This window comes from Platichthys flesus, chromosome 5, assembly GCF_949316205.1.
Source record: "Platichthys flesus chromosome 5, fPlaFle2.1, whole genome shotgun sequence".
In the NCBI taxonomy this organism is placed as follows: Eukaryota; Metazoa; Chordata; class Actinopteri; order Pleuronectiformes; family Pleuronectidae; genus Platichthys; species Platichthys flesus.
Window position 1 is genome coordinate 27,058,182 of NC_084949.1, and position 21,002 is coordinate 27,079,183.

The window sequence follows — 21,002 nt, forward strand, 5'->3', positions numbered from 1 at the left end:
AGATATATGAGTCTGGATAGATAATAAGACACGACAGACCCCAACCCTGTGTCTGCTGACTTACACCTGCATCACTGTGGGATAAATATATGTCTGTATATTTTCCCCATATTGTGAAACTATAAAAAAAAGCCTTCAAACGTTTGAAATCCAGTAAAAAGGGTTTTGCATTCTAGAAAAGTCTCGAAGCCTTGAATCATGTTTTGACTACCTAGAAAAAAACATTAAAATATTAAAACTGCATTTTGTATTTGAGTTTTCCTTCGTCAAACTGCTGCACTTTGTTGTTTCAGGTGAATTAACTGGAGATTAGGTTTTTATCTCTAGAGACGAACTTTGTGGAGTTTGGATTTTAAGACGTTTGCTGATTCGACCAAGTCCACTGACTGCTGCAAAGTGCTTTGTGTTGGGAGACAATGAGCATCATGGGAGATGGCGTTTGTGTGGATTCCTTTAACCCTCTGCTTCCTGCCCCCCCCCCCTGCAGACTGCGAGCCGGAGGAAGTGTCTGACTGGTCCTTCGACGAGAACTGCCTCTTCTGCTGCTTGAGACGTGAGAAGATCAAGGTAAGAGACAGAAACATGAGGATTCATGAGGACGTGGACAAACACACACGTGTCCCAAAATGTCAAACGACTCCTTCAAACTAAAACAACGAATGGTTTCAGCTGTAAACAACTTAATTAATCATTTAGTTTTAACTGTATATATCCAAGGCTGATAATGAATTAATTATCAATATCTATAATAGACGTGTAACATATATTAAAAAGCTTTCAATACCATCGTAACCTGATGGTTAAAAACATTGTATCATAATGTTGAATATTTAACAAGAGCAAAAATGATCAAATATAAATGTGTGTTTCTATCACACCACACTTTTTGTGTTTTTTATCTGCCGCCATTTTGAGCTGCGTGTTTAAGAAACTCCTCATCTTTGTCTTTGCCTCCTCTTCCTCCCTCACACTTGTTATTTGTGTTTTCCAACCATCATGGTCTTGACCCCAATTTAGCTTCAGAAAGGAATACTACATAACTGTGGGTGTGCGTCTCTGTGTGTGTGTGAGTCTGTGTGTGTGTCTGTGTGGGAGTGTGGGAGGACGGAGACAGGGGTGTAAATTAGTGCGACTCCCACCGCAGCAGAGAGGCCGGCGACCCCCCCTCTCCGTGTGTCTCAGATAAAAAAGTGATCAGAGCACGTCACCACACTGGCTGTTTATAAAACCCCAGAGACAGATTCATTCATTCAAACACACTCATGTCCTGATAGGTGGAGGCCGGGACGTCTCTCTGTTAATAAACACATGGATCTTATCAAAGGCTCGTGATGAGTTTAACGTGACGGAAACTTGCACAATTTTATTTTTCAGACATTTTCTTCAAAACTTGTTCAATTGAAAGAAACGTGGAGCTTTTGACGACGTCAGCAGAATGAGCCCCCCCCCTTCCCCTTTCTGGTTCTTCTGGCTTTGGGGGATGTTTTCTATTTTCATTTTATTGTTCTTTATTTTTGGAGAGTGATGGAACAAGGGATTGAGGAGGCGAAACGAAGAAGGGAAGGAAGTAGGAGGGGGTGTGGGGGTGTGGGGGTGAGGGGGGTGTCCTTCCCTCTACCGTCGAGGGTCGCTTGTTTTTCAACTTGACCCCGGTTTGACCTCCAGGGTCGGCCATCTGTCTCCTAAAAAACATCTCGGCTCTGCCACCACCGCACTCCATCAACCCCATCTGTCGCTCTGTCGTTCCTCTTCACTCTCTCTCTCTCTCTCCGTGCGGGGGTTAACAGAATCCTGAGGATCCACACAACATCACACAAGTTCCTTTGTGAAATACAGTAATTACAAAAAACAACACATCTAAATAAACCAGAGAAGAATCAATTAAACAAAGTCTATCAGGGATTAAAGGAGATCGCTGCAGCGGCATCGTCTGATTGGTCAATAATGGCGTGGGCCTCATAGTGTGCAAATCATGACACCAACAAGACGAACGATCTGCAGCCGGCTTCATTAGATTCCTCTTCTCACTCAATACAATTTTCATCTTTTATTAATCTGCCGCTCGCCTGTTTGTGAAATGCCAGCGGAGCTTCAGGGGGCGGGGCCTATCGATTAATTGATCTGAAGCCCAAAGCAGAACGAGAGAGAAAGTGATGAGGGGGTTAAAACACAGAGAGGGAGGAACGGCCTTAAAAACACACACTCCAACGCCTGCTTGTTCCTTTGTCTCTGACACACACACACACACACACACACACACACACACTCCCTGGTTAGCATTGTAGAGACAATAACAACACACTCATTATAGGCACAATACGAGCTGTCGGTGTTAATCCCTCCTCCAACAAGACGCTGGGTCCACATTCCGACTGAGCTCTGATCCCTTTCAGAATAATCCCTCGTTGGCAGACCTGCGTCTCGCCCTTGGTGAAGCCATCCGATTGGCTGTGAGCTGGTCAAAGGCCCGCCTCCAACCAGTGAGCTGTCCCGCCGCCAAGTCTCCCTGTCGTGGCTTTTCATTGGACGACATGTTCTGGGAGAGTTGAAGCCTTTTGCAAAACTCACAAGAGAACCAATAAGATGTTAGACGGCGTCGCTGTGCGTTCAGAGGCTTTAGGTTCTGGAGCGTGGGACATGAAGGACGTGAGGACATCGTCCTCTGAGTCTGCTCGGGGACATGGAGACAGGAATGTGAAATATTCAACTCAGGCAAACAAAAGTAAAAGTCGACAGTCAGATTAGTGGTGACGGGAGGAGGCAGAGGCTCAACTGAGCACTTTATTAGGAACACCACACTAACACACATATTTGATTTAAAATGTGTACAATTTATTTATGAGTTGGACAAAACAAGACTTAACAGAGTAAACAATTCATTATAATTGAAAAATATGTCATTAGCAGAGTTAATAATAAAAAGTAGAAGGACACGGACACGTCACAATGTCAAAGAGAATCCAGCTATGAAAACATAACTTCCTGGTAAGATTATGAGTTTCCGCCTCACGATGATGAATTATCATTTTTAAAATCTATATTTTGCTGTTGTGCCTTTTTTAGTTGGTAGAGAGTCAAAGGGAAACAGTAGGGGAGAGAGAGAGAAGGGGAATGTCTTTTAATTAATGGTTTAACCGGCTGGAATAGGAACCGGGGACCTGCTGCTGGGGACATATGTGGTTGACACCTTAACCCTTCGGATACCAGCCACTATGGAAGATCCACCGTGTGCCTCCATAGACTCCATCATAATCAGCCATTTACACTCTAAAGAACATGAGAAGTCTGCTCGTACCTTTAGATATCCACAGTCGGACGAGGTGGAGCGAACCCGTGATGTGATGGTGTGATAGGCTATTTATTTTTTGACGGAACCGACTCACTAATTGTCTCCCGTGTGCGTTTGTCTGTGTAGGACCACGCTGCAGAGGACGGGGGAGGCAGCCAGTCACTGTCCGAGTGTGAAGACTTCAAGAGGGAGCTGTCTCGGATCAGCCGGCTGGAGAGACAGGCCCAAGACTTCCTCAATGCTGTGTTCCACCGAAAAGGTACCACACGCACACACACACACACACACACACACACACACACACACACACACACAGACCCGCACACACACTCTCGTTAGTAATTTCTTTACTCATTATCACATTCCCTCTGGTCATGAATAACTAGAATATCTCTGTATTTCCAGAGGTGTATTTCAAACAGGTTAAGTCAGAAAATTTGGTTAATCCTCATGAGAAATCAGAAAAACCTATAAGGAAATATAATACCAGGGTATAATATATATTTTATATTTCAGACATTACCTGCATTTAATTATTTTCTGGACCAACTGTTGAAAAGAGATCTTTTGCGACCTGGAGAAGTCATCATGTATTTTAGAATCGGCCGCAGCAGAAATCAGTTTTATTGCTTTCAGATATAGAATTTGATATTAAAACATTATAATATCAATAAAAGCAAACAGGGCTGATGTCAAAGGTTCTCGTCGCTTTGCTTCACAAAATCTAAATATGTTTTCGTCTGCGAATTATCTTTTCTTTGTGTCAGTGTTTGTTCACATCGAGGAGTTAACTTGTTGTTAAGTGCTTTGGAATAATCAGATGAGTGTCTCCTGCAGAAGACTCAGCTGTTCTCTGGAATATCTGCTGTAGCTCATTCGTTTTCTCATTGGCTGCGGAGAAGAAAGAAATAGCATCAGTTTAATCATTGACAAAACATGAGCTATAAACTTCTTCAGGTAGTTAAACCTGTGGACTTTGGGAGTATTTAAGTTTTATACTCGTTAGGGTTTTGAAACTATGTATAAAACAGACTGAGGATATCTGTACTCTGAATTAGGAAGGAAACACGTCTCTGATGTGTAGAGTCGAGTATCGTCTGCATAATATGAGAATTTGTACACTTTGTAAATGGATAAAAAAAGGGGACCATGTATCGATCCCTGAGGGACGCCACATGGAACTTTACCAAAGTTTTGAATTTGGAACAAAGGCGTTTCTGCCCCGTAGTCAGACCTTAAACTGGTTAAAATCTGGGCCAAAGAGGCCGACCCACTTTTCAAACTGCACTGGCAGTGCCGTGATTGATGCGAGAGGCCGTGTGGGAAACCCTGTAGAAGGTTATTTTACAGACATGAGATGCCAGGGGTGAATTTCAGAAGCTGGAAACTTTAATAATAGGATGAAAATGATCATCTGGTTGATTCGTCACATTTCTCAACAACTCACACAAACTGCCCAAAGAGAAGAGATACATGAAAAATACATGAATATAGTTAATACTTAGAAAAGTTTGGTCACAAAAGTGCAAATCCGAGCTGCTCAGAGTATTTTCAGGGATTAATCAGAATCTGATGAGGTGTTTGGGTCCATGCAGGCGGACGAAGGTCTAAATATCAAACCAGCGGATGTGCCCGGGTCACTGTAGGACTGTAATATAATTAGTCACAGGAGGATTGCTGCCTAAATGTTGAGAGACAAATATAAAACTGCAGCACATTGATGCACATGTTGGGTAACCCTGAGCAGTGTGGGGGCTGGTTCCCCTTCAGGCCATCGAGGAGACATCTCCATAAACCATGACATTGTTTTATTTAAGAGTGGAAGAGTTTTGCATTTGCGTTTCAGTACATATAATAAAAAAAAACTCAAGATCTTTTCATTGGTATTTTTCAATACTTGATGGATTTTTTTTGTGCTCAGGCTCGAGCTGTGCGAACCGAAGGTGCCTGCACTCATGCCTCAGTAAATTATTTCTGTGGCTCTTTGAAGATTCAGTTTAATAACCTTGAGCCCGAGGGCAGAGGCAGTGAAAGGGGAATGAAATTTGTCCAAAATGTGTAGGCGCAGAGGCAAAGAGAGAAATGCACAATGGAAAGTTTAAGAGTTTCACGTCTCCTCTGAATAACTTCTTATGGAATGAGTCACAGCACAAAGGTTTACGTACAGTTGAGTATTAATCATGAGTTTCTAAACCTACAGGAAATATTTCGCATTTCAAAACTCTTAAACTTCTTTTTTCTCGCTAAAGCAGACTATATGTGAACATGAACTTAGAAGTTTTATAACTCAAACTATTATCATAGCTGACAAATCAGAACTATGCACATTACAAAACATGCTCAGGTTGATTCAGGGTCCTAATACTAGACTGCAGTCGACAGATTAATTCTCCTGTGAGGAGCTCTCTCTTTCCTCCGTCCACACTAGTAATGTTTCATCTTGACAGAAATAATTTCTCAATATTTTTAATATACAATCTGCTTCCTGTGTTTCTTTATGTTTTAAATGTACACATGATAATATCCAGACTCAAACCAGCCTGTGGACTGATGTGAAAACACGATATTGCCAATGGCGTTTCTGCATCTGAAGAAAGTGTCTCGAGTCTCAAACGACAAAATATCCTTCAGTCTGTTTTTGTAACTTTTGATTTATGAACATTTGAGATGGAAACAGAAAGAAGAGAGGTCTTGGTATATTTAATACATGATGCATTAATTATGAAAGATCTGTTTTGATCCCAGTTCTTTATGTAGACTTAAGGATTAGGTTTTCTAGAGATTTGATCAAGAGACCGGAACACAGGTTATCGTTTTCTGGAATCTGTGTTTTGTCAATAACCATTTTGAGGAGTTGGTGTCTGTGGTCAGTCCATCAGGGATGTGACAGCTGCTCAGTTTTTAACTGGTTGTTAAACTGGAAATATGGACATGGTCATTTCTACATAACTCGTAACGGAGTTTGTTTCAACGTGTTTGGGACGTTCGGTAAAGAAGCGAATCAGGATTTTCCAGCAGAAGTTTCTCTGCAGGTCCAAGAGTTGCTGGTTTGCTGCTCTTATCAAATGTGTTCAGAATAGTCGAAAGTATCGGATTCGGTTGTTTTTGGAGCAGGACCAATATAGAAATATGAATACTTCCCTTTCGATGTGTTAATGTTGATTCTGTATATTCTTATATTTACATTCCCGCCCAGTTTTGTTGCAGGAGTTAACCAAATTCAAAGTCCCTGAATATCTGCTGATTTATCATTTTCCTTTCTGGTTGTACCGTGTTCTGTGTCGCGGTGGTTAGTTAGCGGCGGAGCGGAGGCCGAACGACGGTGCTGTGAGTCGTGTTGTTCCAGGAGTGAGGGAGAAAACAGATGTCTGTCCAATCAATGCCCAGTCCTAATCAATGTGGCTGTACTCACACAGGCAGAGCTGCCCGAGGAGCTGCTATATATAGACTCAAACAGTCACACAGGCCTCGCCATGATGGGATGCACAAACACACACACACACACACACACACATATACACACACACACACACACACTGATAGAGGCACTCAGGGGCAGAGTACGGCTCAGGAATGTGTTGTCATGCGACGTCACTGCTCTGAGACAATGTTCTGCCCTCATGGTCATTTTTTAATTGTTATACAGAAGGTATAATGATATATATTTATATAATTGGTTAAAATGAGAGATTATGAACCTCCAGCTTCAGGTCATTTTAGAATAAGTCTTATTACGTGTTCATGTTTTCTTCTGTTAGTTTGTTAGACAGTTTGCAGGATTATACGGTAACTACGGTAACTTTGTGACAGGATGTGATTTGTGTCAGGAAGGAAATCATCAGGGATCAGGGGGCGGAGCCAGCATATTTTCTTTGTTGATTTCTCAGATAATTATTAATGGATCTTTATGGAAATAAACAGACAAAATTAGAAGACTTTTACTTTTTGCGATTTGGTGTAAAAATCGGCATCTAGTGAATTTACCTGGAGTTTTGTAAAGAGATTGTTGAGCCTTGATGGAGGAATTAATAAGTAATCAATATAGTAATTGTGCAGCTTTCTAACAATCAAATAATAACGTATAAAATAAATGAGGCTGTGTTATCAGCTTTTAGCCAATTAAAAGTCAAAATAAGGAATCATGGATACCTGTTAAAAGCTGAAATGTTTAAGTAAATTATCCTGAAATGTTGCTTGTTTCATCTTTTCAATTTCAAACACGTGTTTTTTTTTTAACTTTTTTCTTTTTAGCAACGTAATTATTTCTAATTTCTAAATTGTATCTGAGGGAAAAGAAGCAAGTTTAATAGTTTAGTAGCAAGTTCAAATTTTTTAACTCAAGATTATTTGATATTAAGGATAATTGTTACATCCCTATATTATAAAGATTTGCAATTCCAGGTACAGTCATGAATCTAATAACCTTTTGTATCACACTGACTGTAAATACTAAATAATATTTTACTAAATAAATACTACTACTAAATACTAAATAAATAATTTTGCCTTGAAATTTAAAACATTTAAAGAACCGTCTACATCACATTCCTTATTGTTGCCTTCTTTAAAATTCACCATTTAAATTAAACACGAGGATTTTCATTGTTTAATTCTTTCCATTTGAAGCTTTGTCATTAACTGGAGTTTCTCCTCTATGTAGATCTGTTCATGTGATTATTCACTTGATAATTTCTCAGTCAGAAAAACACATTTATTACTGTGTCGTCTTTATCCCTCGGCTACGGTGGAGTAGCAGCTAAAAATACCCAGGATGCAATGTGACCTGATGTTATGTCCCCGTCCATTCGACACAGCGTGGTGAAGTATGCAGCCCGACTCACGATGTTATCTGCGTTCTAACACCAACACGTTGTTCCTGTCGACTCTCTGCTGCTGGAGGCTTCCTCTCTCAGGCTGGACGCTAGGATTCCTGAACGACTCAAGGAAATGTTTTTACACAAAGCGCAGCTGCCCGACCTCTGGTGTACGTTTGCTTAAGTCGCGTTGCACAATGGCCGTTTCCTCACAAACAGCAGCGACTGCTGAGTTCCCAGGAGAGACGCGGCGGCACGCACCTGTAGAAACCAATTCACACATATTTACAGCACATTTATGCATTTTCGGGGGTTTTTCAAAAGGCCACACAGGTTATTTACATGACTGAAAAAACCTGAGAAATCTATTTATTGGTTGAACTTGTTACAGATGCTTCGGTTCACAGTTCAGGATTTGTTATGTCCATGTTAACCAGATCATGTCAGGAGCAGGGATTACAGGCTCGGGTCAGGAGCACCAGCGGGCACAGAAATCAAACGGCATTAATCGAGGATTAATTCTTACAAACACAAACATGCAGGTGAAATCAGAACCTTCTGGGTGGAAGATTTAAAAGGACGACAAGTTGAGGAAGAATAAAACTGCTCTGGTAGCTTGTCTGTTTTTAAAATAGATTTTGTTCTTCAGAAGACACAAGATAAATTCTTTAATCACAACATCACCGTCGCTGACTGTTCCTCCAAAATCTACAGACGCTTGTTATTCAGTGGAGATGTGACACAAGCCCAAACACTCTTAAAACAAGTGTCATGTTGTTATTGAATATTGATTAAAGCAGCTCATGGTTTAATTATTCTTTCTCTCCGCCCGTTCCGACGAGCTAATCGCTGTTGTCTTTTAAACGCCTCACACACAAAGAGGCTTTGTTGTTTTTCCTGCTGTGTTTGACTCCAGGTTTGTCTTCCTACCTGTCGACTCCAGTGTTCATGGTAACACGAGACAATAATACGTGAAACAGTCTGTAATTTTGCTGTGATATTAATTATTATCTCCGTGCCTGAAAAAGGGAGAAATGTAAAATCACTAAGTAGAGAACATGTTTCCTGCAAGGCTCCAATCAGTCCCTCTAGACATTTCAGATGTTTTTCATTCAAGATCTCAAATTATTCTCCGGAAAATTATTGGAAATGTTGAAAATTTTCAAACTTGGGATGTAAAAGAAAGTGATGTTTGATCCGAGTTCTTCGCTGATCAATATCTCACAGATCACATGATAATCTGTTCTGTAGTTTTTGCTTAATCCTGCTGAAAAACAAACAAATCCGTCCTTGACAGAGGGAATAACTTCAGGCCCCTCAACTAAACGCTCATTGTTTTAAACTGTTATTTTCATTATAAAGCTTTTCACTGGTCTCAACAAATTAGACATAAGAAAACTAAAGTTCCAGTTTAGGGATAAACTAGTGGGCTAAACAAGTCAAAACAGTATAAGGCCTATAGGTGCAGAGTTAAAAAACAGGAAGCATGCTGGGAAAGCAGATGTGAGCGGCATGGCTGGAAAATAGCATCATTTAGGAGTGAGCCATGTGATTCTATAGTGCGTTAACCCCCCCTCAGCAGACCGGGCTCAATATACCATACATACATTGTATCTGGGTTTCTGGATTATTTCATCATATCTTCAGGATTATATTTTGGGGATAATGTATTGTTTGCAGGATTTAGGGTTCGACTCGGTGGCGAACATGAAAGAATCCAAATAATAAAGCCGCTGGTTGTGAGGAGATAAGTACTGTTGATTTATCTGGGACAATGCCAGATTAATGCATTAATAACAAATGAGTGTCGTCATTGTCACTGTTTTGGCTCAACGTGTATTAACCGGACAGATCCATGACCAGTGCTTGATATGGGTTTGTTACGTGGCAGTGGGGATAATGGGACGTTGTGTCATCTGTGTTTTCTGTCAGATACTAACAACAACGTTTTAGTTTGAAAATGCACCAAGTGAAAACATGAGTAAGATCTTTAAATTTCAAGGTCAATCTGTGGGATCTCTGCTTGAAGACTGACGAGCAGTTATGTGTTGCACACACTGATATCATGATGCTCTCATCACAGTCAATAGGCTGGATTAAGTCCAGTTTCTCTGTGATTTTTGGATTATTTAAGCAAAGCATCAGGATTACATTTTCAGGATGAAATGGGATAAACGATCTGTTGAACGTGGCGATGACTGAACAAATTCCTGGAGGATTCTGACGTGTTATGCTCTCCTGTGTTTGTTTCTCTCCAGACCTCCCAAGTTTCTCAGACCCGCACATTCCTCTAGTGGCTCGTGAGATCATGCAGCGAATGATCCGCCAGTTCGCTGCCGAATATACCTCAAAAACTACTCAGGACGACTTGCCCCTGCCCAACGGCACCATGAAGGACCAAAGCCTACCGATAGCGGCGTCTCTGGCCCTGGGCTCCTGCTCCCCGCCCGGGGCCCTGCCGGCATCGAGCTCCCCTCCATCGTCTGCCTCCTCCTCCCCATCCCCGACCCCAGGGCCAGGCCTCAGCCCCACCTCCGCTAACGCTGCCGCCGCCGCTGCTGCCACCTCAGCAGCTTCCTGCACCCAGAGCAGCAACGGCACGGGAGCCAGTAACGGCGGAGGAGGAGGTACGGCTGCTGCCTCTGCACAGAATCCCGTCCTCAGCAAGCTTCTCATGGCCGACCAGGACGGCCCGCTGGACCTCACCGTGAAGAAGAACCAGGTCGACGACGAGCCCAGCCAGCAGGGTGAGAGCAACACACTGGTTTTTATCACTTGTGAGAACATCGGGTCAACGTTCGGTTTAGTCCCATCTTATACAGGACCACCTCTAACCAGGCTTTCTTTTTAAACCTGGAAATAAACCAGTGACCTAATCGCACCATCTTTTCTGGCTAAAGACAGGACAGTCCTCATAATGCGCCTGTGAGACCATGGTCCCCACATTGCAGTTAACACAGATATACACAAAACAAGTAAGAGGGGGACTTAAGCATTTGACCACTTCCTGTTTCGATGCCAAGTCGACAGGACAACAATAAATAAAGACAAAACATTTATATTAACATTCAGTCCACTATCCCCACTATAGTCCCCACTGATGTTTTGTTTCCTTCTTGTTTTTTATCATAAAGCAAGAACCCAGAAAATCCCAATTTTTTCTTTGAGATCTTCTCCTCACCTTCACATTAGTGATGCGCTGGTGATTGCAGAACAGATTAATTTCCTGCACGTAGAGACTCTGATTCAACACGTACAGATGCATGAGCAGATCACTGAGTAGCCGTCTTCTTTTGGATTGAGCCCCGGCAGCGTGATACCCGGCTCTGTAATGTAGCCCGGCTCTCAGTCTCCGTTTAATCAAACTAAACCAGCAGGGGGTCTCTGTTTCCATCACCGAGCAGACTGCAGGGTGAGGCGGCAGTTCGCTGCTTCAACCCTCAGCCGCAGTGTGACCGGTCACCCAATTTAATGCCAGCTTTTTGGAATCTGCTTACAGTAAGCCTCCTTAATTTTTACAAAAAAGATTTAGGCATTTATATCCACTGCTTGCTCACATGTTATCTCTCTCTATCTCTCTCACACACACACACACACACACTCACACAGAGAAAACACCTTTCAGATGAATTCTGGCTCAGATTATCCTTAAAGCTGGATCACATACACGCACTCCTTTAAATTATACCGTCCATGTCATTTCAGGAAATATGACGTTTTTAATGCTGCACAAATCACTGTTTCATCTAAATCAAGGAATCCAATGATTACATTAAATGTGAAAACGTGCAGGGATGAACTCACAGACCTGAGCAGCTCCTCTGGTTTTTAACTTTTCAGCTTCTTCTTCGGCTTTTAACCGTGTTTAAGTTTCAGTCCTCTCCTCACCGGGGTTTCTAAAAACTTCAGGCAGCTGCTTCGGTGAACTAAACCTCAATAAGTCCAAGAAATGTCCCATAAACATTCTGCTTTCCACAAATACAAGACTCACATTGTTAATCTGGGTTTTTTTCAAGTCTTTAACACGTTTTCTCGTGAGCTCAGTAACATGACTTATCCAGAGCGACAGTTCATGATCATGATTCAGACCTTTTCAACAGGCAGCTCTCATTACTGCCACCAGCCTGTTACGTGAAAACAAGCACGCCAATGTAGACGTGGAGGTTAATTAGCATGTTCATCGGCTCAGGGAACCTCGTTAGTGTGTAATAGTCACGTTAATTATCACTGGACATTTTGTGATGAGCGTCATTCGATTGGTTTCAGAGCCAAAAGTCTTGGTACACACACGGCTCTGGATTCCTCGTGTTTATTGTCAGTGTGTGTGTTATTTTAATATGACCTAATGTTTTTCTGTTTTGTCCGATTAAACCACAAAAAGCCTCTGAAGATTAGCGAGTCCTATAGGGTTGTGTGGGCTAGAGGGGTCAGGAGGTCAGATGCACTTTAGGGATTACACCAGCAGAACATCGACAGAGACAGATCGTCCGGTTGTGAATTTATATTTATACGTTTTCATATCTGTGTGTTTTCAGTTTTAAAGATGCTCCTCAAGTTAAACAAATATTGACTCAGATGATCCAAACTGGACTGAATATCTTGGTGTTTTATATTTCTTTAATCCTAATCATTTACATTTTTTTTAACATACTTTGTAGATCTTCATTAACAAAAATTTAAAGCTTTAACCAAATTTGATTTAAAAAAGAAAAAATTATGCCAAAAGAGGTGTTTTGGGGGTTATTTTTGTTTTACTTTTACTGGACAGCAATTGGAATAAATATAATAAGAAATAAATATATGGAATAATTGATAAATAAAATGTTCTAGTTATCCTAAAAATCCCAAAAGGTTAACTATTCTCCTCAGTGAGTAAACAAAACAATTCATCATCAGAATTATTTCTCTTTTTGTCCTTTTCTCCAAATCCAACTGATTCTTTTGGGTTAATATTCGAACCCACAGTTGTTAAAACTTTTGTACTTTTGTCTTTGTGTGATTGGATCTCAGACGGCGTCCTGGACCTCTCCACCAAGAAGAACAACGGCGCAGACGGCCACAAAACCTCGTCCGGCTTCCCGCCTGCGTCTGGGGTCAAAGGGTAAGACAACAGGATTAGTCCAAATGGCAACTGTTCGCAGGGCGGCGCTGTCATGTGCCTAAAACAACATGACAGAGGTTAAAGTGCCCAGAGAGCAAATCGTGAGTTTAACACTGCCAGGTGATGATGTCATACTCAGAACCACTGTCAGGCTTCTCATTAGTAAACAAACATCCTCAGGTTTCTCACCTGGTGAATATGCTTTTGGTGTCCATGTGGATAATTCTCTGGATGAGAGAATAAACATATCAACACTTTTGTAAATATCGAAAGAATTTTTTTTAACATCCAGAGCTGCACTGAGTGAGTTAAAGATGTAAAGCCACTTGTATTCGTTATCAATACAGTGGCAGTTATCAATATTTCTCAGCGTTGCAGCTTCATTCCTCCTAGATCTGATGGTTTTTCTATTTCTGTGCGAGTTCGTCCCAAACCTTAGCAGGTGACAAATCTCAGAATCTGTCAGTGTAACGGTTTTATTAAGTTATGTGGGTTTATTATAAAATATACCACACAAAGGCAGTGATGTAAAATACACACATTCTACATCACAGAGATTTCCACACTCTACGGGAGCATTAGTGATTCTCCACGTTAATCGACAGGAACATGCCCTCAGTCGGTCTTTCTACATTTTGGGGCCTCAGACTTCGATCCCCCCCCCCGATCGTCCTCGAGTGAGCCCTGCCAACGCCTCCCACATTTCACGCAGTTCATCTCGTACGTGTCGGTTTCCTTCAGCTGATCAATACGTAAGCTATCATCCGTCTCACGGCAAGGTTGCACACCGTGCTTGTGCACAGGTATTTATAATTCTGCTCCCGCCCTTCCCACCCCCACCCCCCCTGCCTGCCCACCCCAGAGAGAGAGTTCAGCAGCAGTACATGTCAAACACATGACGGAGGCTTGACCGCTTTTCTTTTTCCGTCTCGGTGTCAGTACCTTTATTGACGACCCAGCGAGTTGCAGCCCGATCATTTATTGATGAACATGTACTCTGCCTTGAAATCATGTTGGAATCAGTGCTCATCATACTCAGCTCGTGCATCAAGAGGGAATAAGCAATCAGCGCTAATCGAAGCTGCCATTTCCAGGAATACTTTTGATCTGTAGGTCAGAGATGGATTAAGAAAGGTTCGATAAGCCGAGCAGCCCCCAAAGTGCGATGAGGCAGGTTTTCACCCAATGCAGAAGGGTCTGTTATTTACGTGTTCAGTTATTTAATTGATCCAAATCAGGGCCAATGAACCTTTTCCCCTTAAGAAACCGGTTACAACATCTGAAAGACGATTTTGCATCTGATGACAGATGATAGTGATGTTGATGCTACTTGCTGTTGGTTTTCAGCCAAACGTTTCTCAATGAAATCCTAATTTTTGTCTTTATCAAACTCTGCAATGATTTACTTTACAAAAATGGCTATTAGGTCAATATTTATTACATCTGATGCTTAATTGTAGGTTTGATTTCTTGTGGTTTCCATATTAGTAATTCTCTCTGCAGCCAAAGGTTGAGTGAGCCAAGTTAATGATGCAATTACTGACTTTCAAAACTTTCTACCTAAAGTCCACCACATGCAGGTTAAGTTTCCTTGAGACATTAAATTAAACTTGTTTAATTATTATGTATTTCATGTCCTTTAAAACATGCACACGTCTTCTCTGAGTCTTAACACAGAAGCACGAATGTTACACGTGTGTGTTTGGTCTTTAAGGGAGTAACACTCATGTGTTGGGTCCAGTTTTAATGGATTAACACAATAAGGTATTGACTGACATTACATTCCACATGCGTGTCAACCTGGGCTAAATAAGAAACAGCACCTTAAGCCCCTCCGGACAGGCCTCCGCCTCCCGACTGAGTTTTCTAATGCCCCATAGGACCCAAGGCCCGAGCCTCAGTGTGCGTCTCTAATGATCAGGTCATATATTATTTACTGCAGGAGGGGGTGGAACCTGTGTTTCCACCCCCACCAGCACCCACACTGCTACTGGACTTGGATGTGAAATTATTTTCTGACCATGTTCGAAGGAAAATGGCAGAAAAACAGTCAAATAGTTTTTGTGTTTTTCACTAAAATCATTCCTGTAAATTATAATGTTCCTCTTATAAGATACGTTGGCCATGAGCAACAAACCAAAAAAGATTCCTCTTAATGTCCCCTGATGGTTTAGATGAAGCAAGAATACAGTACAATCCACAAGTGTTTAAAATGTTTATAGTTTAAAATAGTAGATATCAGCTCCAGGATAAAACGTGCGTCTCGCGCTGCAGAGAAGGAAACGCTCTTTCACTCCATCTCATCGGGGATCTTCCTCTGTTACGAACATTCCTTTGGTCTTTTTATTTCCACAAATATATGCATGCACTAAATCCTCAGATCCTCCATTACCGGAGTCAGATGCAGCCCCCCCCAGATGACTGTATGCTTACTGTAACAGAACGCTCTATTAGAGAGCAGACTCTCCGAAGCCTCTCGTTAACCCTGTATTGTTTTCAACGAGGCCGAGACCGCCCACTGTGATAATCTGTCTTAAAGCTCCTGCTGAGGACTCCCCACGTCGCACAGCCAGCCTCCCAGTAGCTCACCAGAACACGGCACATCTCCGGAGCAGGGATGTGCCGTGTTTCCCTCCAGTTTCCTCTTCCCCTGCCGTCCTCCGACTTGACGAGACATTTTCTGTTCGTCTGAACCTGAGGGAGCGTTTTTAAAGAGTTTTTCCTCTGTTGCTATAGTTACCCAGCAGTGGGAACGCTGGCTGCAGTGGCTCAAGTGCAGCCACTTTGCATGTAAGTGTATGTTATAGCAGCAGAGATGGTTTTCAGAAATTTGAAACACTGGAGCACGAAATGCTTCCGGACCAGCGCTGGTCGCCAGGATGAGACAGTTTTGTTGTTATTTCAGTTCAAGAACATTAAAATATAAGCATTGGTAAGAAATAAGGCAAAGAGTTGTTGTAGAACTTAGGTTCAAGGCTCAAATCTATAAAACATGTTTTGAGCTTATTCATTTTGAAGATTTTAGAATATAACGACTAATTATAAAATATATTGTGTATTTTTAATGACTTATGTCCTTGTGCCCACTCAGTTTGAATGCACCCACAGAGTCACTGCGATCAACTAATTGATATTTAATAATGAAGGGCTGGGAAATTAAAAACAATTCTGCTAATGAGGTATTAAATGAGACATAATAAAGATGTTTCTTGAGTCTTTTTGGTTTTACCGAGCAGGTGTGTGTGGGTATTCAGAGCTTCACTTGACTCCGGTAAATTCAACTTCCAATAATAGGTTGCATTGTCTGGTTTTCATGGAGATTATGTCACTTTTGATTTGCTGATTTTTTATTTTAGACATCCACCACTCAGACTAACAGAGGGGAAAATGGAGAGATCTGTATTTGTACAAAACATAGAAAGGTTCACATTTAAAGTGCAGCTACACGTTGTTCCCGTGTCTCACTTTCTCTGGACAATCCACAGATTTGATTTTGAAGGGATTTAACAGAGGATCAAACAATGTTAACAAACAAAAAATGAAAGCTGCAGCGGCATCTGTGGTTTATCTGGCAAAGCAGGGGGCGTTTTCCGGAAAATTAAATTAATCTCTGGTGTGTTTGGTCTTTTTCGAAATTAAACGATTAATATGATCTCATGATTAAATGTCACTAATCTTAAATCCTTGTCTTTTTTGATTCTTTCCAGACGTTCCCTCAAAGTGGAACATCCGCTGCCCGAGGTGGACGAGGGCGATGGCCCTCTGCAGAAAAGCTTGCAGGACGGACTGAGGGAGAACTCCAGCTCCTTCAAGCCGCCACTAGCCCGCTCACTGCGCATCAAGGAAGAGCTCCTCAGCCAAAAGCACCGCCTGCTGAGCCAGCCTGCTGCTCTCTCATTGGCTAATCTAGAAGCAGCCGGCTTGATCAGTCACGGGCAGTCCAACTCCTTGCTTGGCCAGAAGGGCTCCTCCTCCTTCTGGGGAAGCAAGGCCCATCTCGAGAGCCTGATGAAGCTGAAACAGGCCAGCGGAGCTCTGAGCGGGGCCCTCAGCGACCTCAAAGACCTGCCTACATTCCTGGAGAATCACCACCACAACCACCATGGAGCCTTCTCCATCAAGAGTTCACTCCTCCATCACCACCACAATCAGGCCTCTAAGGCCCAACACCACCACCAAAACGAGGGCAAGAGAGACCAGGGCCACTCGCCACCGGTCGACCTTAAGATCCCCCAGGTTCGGGGCATGGATCTCTCCTGGGACTCCCATGCCTCCGACCTGTACGGCTACAGCAGCATGGGGGGTGGCCATGGGGAGAATAGTCTGAGCCGAAAGTTGAGAGCCATCCTGCCCAAGCAGAACCGCCGGGGGTCGAGTCTCGGAAGCCTGCTTGATGGGGCGGCTGACTACTGGAGCTCTGACCTGGAGCACTCCATCTCCGGACCAGCGTACTCCACCTCCGACGTGGAAGGGGACCCGAACTCCAAGCAACCACGGAAGAAGAGGGGCCGTTATCGCCAGTACAACACCGAGATCCTGGAGGAGGCCATCACGGTAGTGATGAACGGGAAGATGAGCGTTTCCAAGGCTCAGAACATGTACGGCATCCCGCACAGCACCCTAGAGTACAAGGTCAAAGAGCGCTTGGGAACCCTGAAGAACCCCCCAAAGAAGAAGCTCAAGCTCATGATGAAGATGGAAGCGGGAGGCCAGGATTTTCCCGCCGAGTCGGAGAACACGCCAACCTCAACCCCGCGAGATGACGGGCCGCCTCTGGCAGCCGCGGAGCTCAAGGACAATGTCAAAGAAGAGATTGATGACAATTTCCAACCAATCGACTAAACGACTTACACATGTAAACCTCAGTCAAATGACTTAAGTGATTTGAAAACGGATGGGGCTTTATTTGTGCCAATTTACTTTGCAGTATCTGGGCGAGCACAAACGCAGGGATAATACAAGGAGGATTCTTAAAAACACACTGGAGAGAAACAATTGATCGGATGGTATTTAACAAGTGTCCCTAAAGCGACGCTGTGCAGGCATTTGTTTAGCTTTCATATCCAGGGGCTGAACAAATGCGGCTAAAGACATTGGTTAATGAAAATTAATGAAATTTCCTAAGCATGCTGATAATCCCAAGCCCAAAAACCCAATCGCCCTTTTTCTGAACTTGATACACTGAACCATTGCTGCTTATAGACGCAGTTTGGGCTTTTGGACTATTCCAATTTGGGGAGAAATGAGGGGAAAGTTAACTTTAACTCACAAATCTTGTCCCTTAACCACTCCCCTCTCTCATGGATAGCTGACAATTGGTAAGTGGACTGTCTATTACATTCAAAGCCAACTGTAAAGTTTAATCATACCACTGATACTCCTCACCGGGGTTCTGAATCAAAGCCCGTTCTCTTATTGCCAGGTAGCCATGACGCTTTAACTGCAAACCTTTACTTTCCTCCTGAAGATATTCTGCTAATCTCTGTGCGAATGAAAGCAACATTAACCCGTCCTTTTTGAAAAACGAGAAAAAGACACACAAAAGTCATTCAGGGATGCATGTCTGTGAGTGGACACTACTGACTTCTATAACTGACTTCTTTTCCTCTATCTTTTTCGTTTGGTTTATTTTTTGCTTTCTTTTGCACTACACTCTGGGTCTGGCGCTTACAGACCAGGTTACCTCGGCATTGTTGCCCTCGCATCATGCACTTATTATGGTCTGTCTCTGAAGCCCAGTCCCAACCTCTCAACGGGTCAGAGGTGCACGTCGCCTGTGTTCGCTGATCCATCATCAGATTCAGGAGGGCGGTTTGACCCTCTTTTTTGCCAACGGACAAGCGGAGGGGCTAATCTGATCATGGATCAGCTGTTTTTTTAAGGCGGAATGCTACCTCATGGACCTCCGTCAGTGTCTCACTGCTGATCCTGGAATGCCGGAGATGCCTTCAGGTTTCCTTCCAAACGGTAACCGAAGTGAGCTCCTACCGCCGCGGCGATCTTTACCTGCTGAAGGCCTTTTAGGATCAGAATGTGAAACTGCTGCTATACAGTTGATTATCTAGCTCCTACACGAGGCCTAAGCTAATGAGTTCTAGCTCGTCTTCGCTAACAACGATACATTTCTCATGGTTTTGTCTTTTTTCCCTTTTCTAATCAAACTAAGCAGAAGCAGCTTAGCTGAAATCCTCCCTCAAACGTCAAAGACAGTTTTAGAGGCTGTTTACTACAACAATGTGCATTTACAGTGGGGTGTTGATTTTGGGTGGTGGGTGGGCAATATGCAGTGGGGAGGTGTAGATGATAGAGGTGAGGGGAAGGCAGATTTTAATATATTATAAGTTATTACTACTGATTATGTAAAAGCCGATCCGGGATTTCTTTCTCCTCATTTTTAACTCAGGGTAACTGAGACAGATGATGTGGGTTTAACATGTGGTCATTTCCTCTTGGACCTGTAGTAGATGGACACGAGGACAACACACGCCTCTCGCTGATGCTAACGAATCACACAACACAACAGGATACACACCGACGATGGGTTTAGGCGCTTAACTTCTAACATAGCACTTTTCAAAAGTCCGAAAGACGAGAGATGTTTGTGGTTATGCATGTAGTTCTCTTCTCTGAGGAAATATGGAAAATAAGCTTTAGTGTGTGAAGACTGTCAGAAGCTGCAGCTTGGACCCAAACAACTCTTTCTTTTCCTCTCAATTACCTCCGAGAAGTGAAGAGAAGATAGAAAAGTTTTTTAAAAAAAGGTCAACAGCTTGAACAAGTTCAGTTTTGTGTCGTCTTTGTCGCTTCCCCCCCCCCACCCCACTGCTGAAGCACCAGGGACTGTAAAAACCATCGTCAGGATTTACCAGGCGGGGAAAGAATATCCCTCAGAGGACGCAGGTGGAAACACAAAAAGCTCTCCTGATGTTCTCCCCCAGGGAAACACTGACACACATGAAAAATGCTTCTGGTTGTTCTGTTTAGTTTTGCTCCGTGGTAAATGTCGCTCTTGGCTCCGAACACTGCCTGGTGCTCACCCAGTGTCTGAGATTTAACATGAGAAATGTACCTCTGCTCAGACGATGATGATGATGATTCACTCCTTTTGAAATGTATTGTATATTTAATTTATTTGATTTTTCTTTTATTATTCTCTTGAAAATGGCATGCACCACTTCCCTGGCTGATTCTGGGATCAGGCCAATTATTGATTATTTATGTTGAGAGGATTTCAACTCAATTAATCCTGAGCCAGAGATGCTAAAATCATCGAGAATTCGACTCTTTTCTACCTGTTGCTTACAATCTTCATTTTCCCCCTCAAGTTTTCAATTTAAGCTTCGTAGCTGCCTCTGCCTAATTGGCCCGTCTGCATGGCCAATGGGAAAAGCTTTAGCGTAGACCCCTGGACCCAGAAATCGCCGGGCGGTCGTCATGCATGAAATGCGTCCAACACTGACAATGCCGAGCATTTGAAGTGTCTACAGGTTGTTGTGTGCGTTGAGTCGGACCCAGCGAAGGACAATGCACTGACGTGAGAGTTAAAACAGGATCTCAGCCCCGGTGTTGATGCACTTCTCATGAACACGCCTTTTATGAAAAGGCATGAAGCTGCTCACTTGTGAACAGCAGCTTGAAAAAAACATAACCTAGCGTTAACCCCCCCCCGCGCTCCAGAAAAACAGAGCAAAAACACTGCGGTAATCTGCCTGTTTGCCTGTTTCATGTAATGCATGTAAAGCATGGACTTGCGCTGGTAGAAAAGAAAATATATGTGTTTAGAAATAGTGAAATTGGC

The 21,002-nt window shown here is 42.8% G+C and overlaps 1 protein-coding gene across 1 annotated transcript in view; it reads left to right on the plus strand.

Moving 5' to 3' along the window:
• lcor (ligand dependent nuclear receptor corepressor) overlaps nucleotides 1-19,432 on the plus strand; it is a 55,363-nt gene extending 35,931 nt beyond the window's left edge. Inside the window, exons 3-7 of the mRNA XM_062388279.1 lie at nucleotides 488-567; nucleotides 3,416-3,548; nucleotides 10,362-10,850; nucleotides 13,114-13,204; nucleotides 16,912-19,432. Coding sequence (XP_062244263.1) covers nucleotides 488-567; nucleotides 3,416-3,548; nucleotides 10,362-10,850; nucleotides 13,114-13,204; nucleotides 16,912-18,046 — 1,928 coding nt within the window. The 3' untranslated portion in view covers nucleotides 18,047-19,432. The remainder of the gene's footprint in view (nucleotides 1-487; nucleotides 568-3,415; nucleotides 3,549-10,361; nucleotides 10,851-13,113; nucleotides 13,205-16,911) is intronic.
• Nucleotides 19,433-21,002: the final 1,570 nt, after the last annotated feature.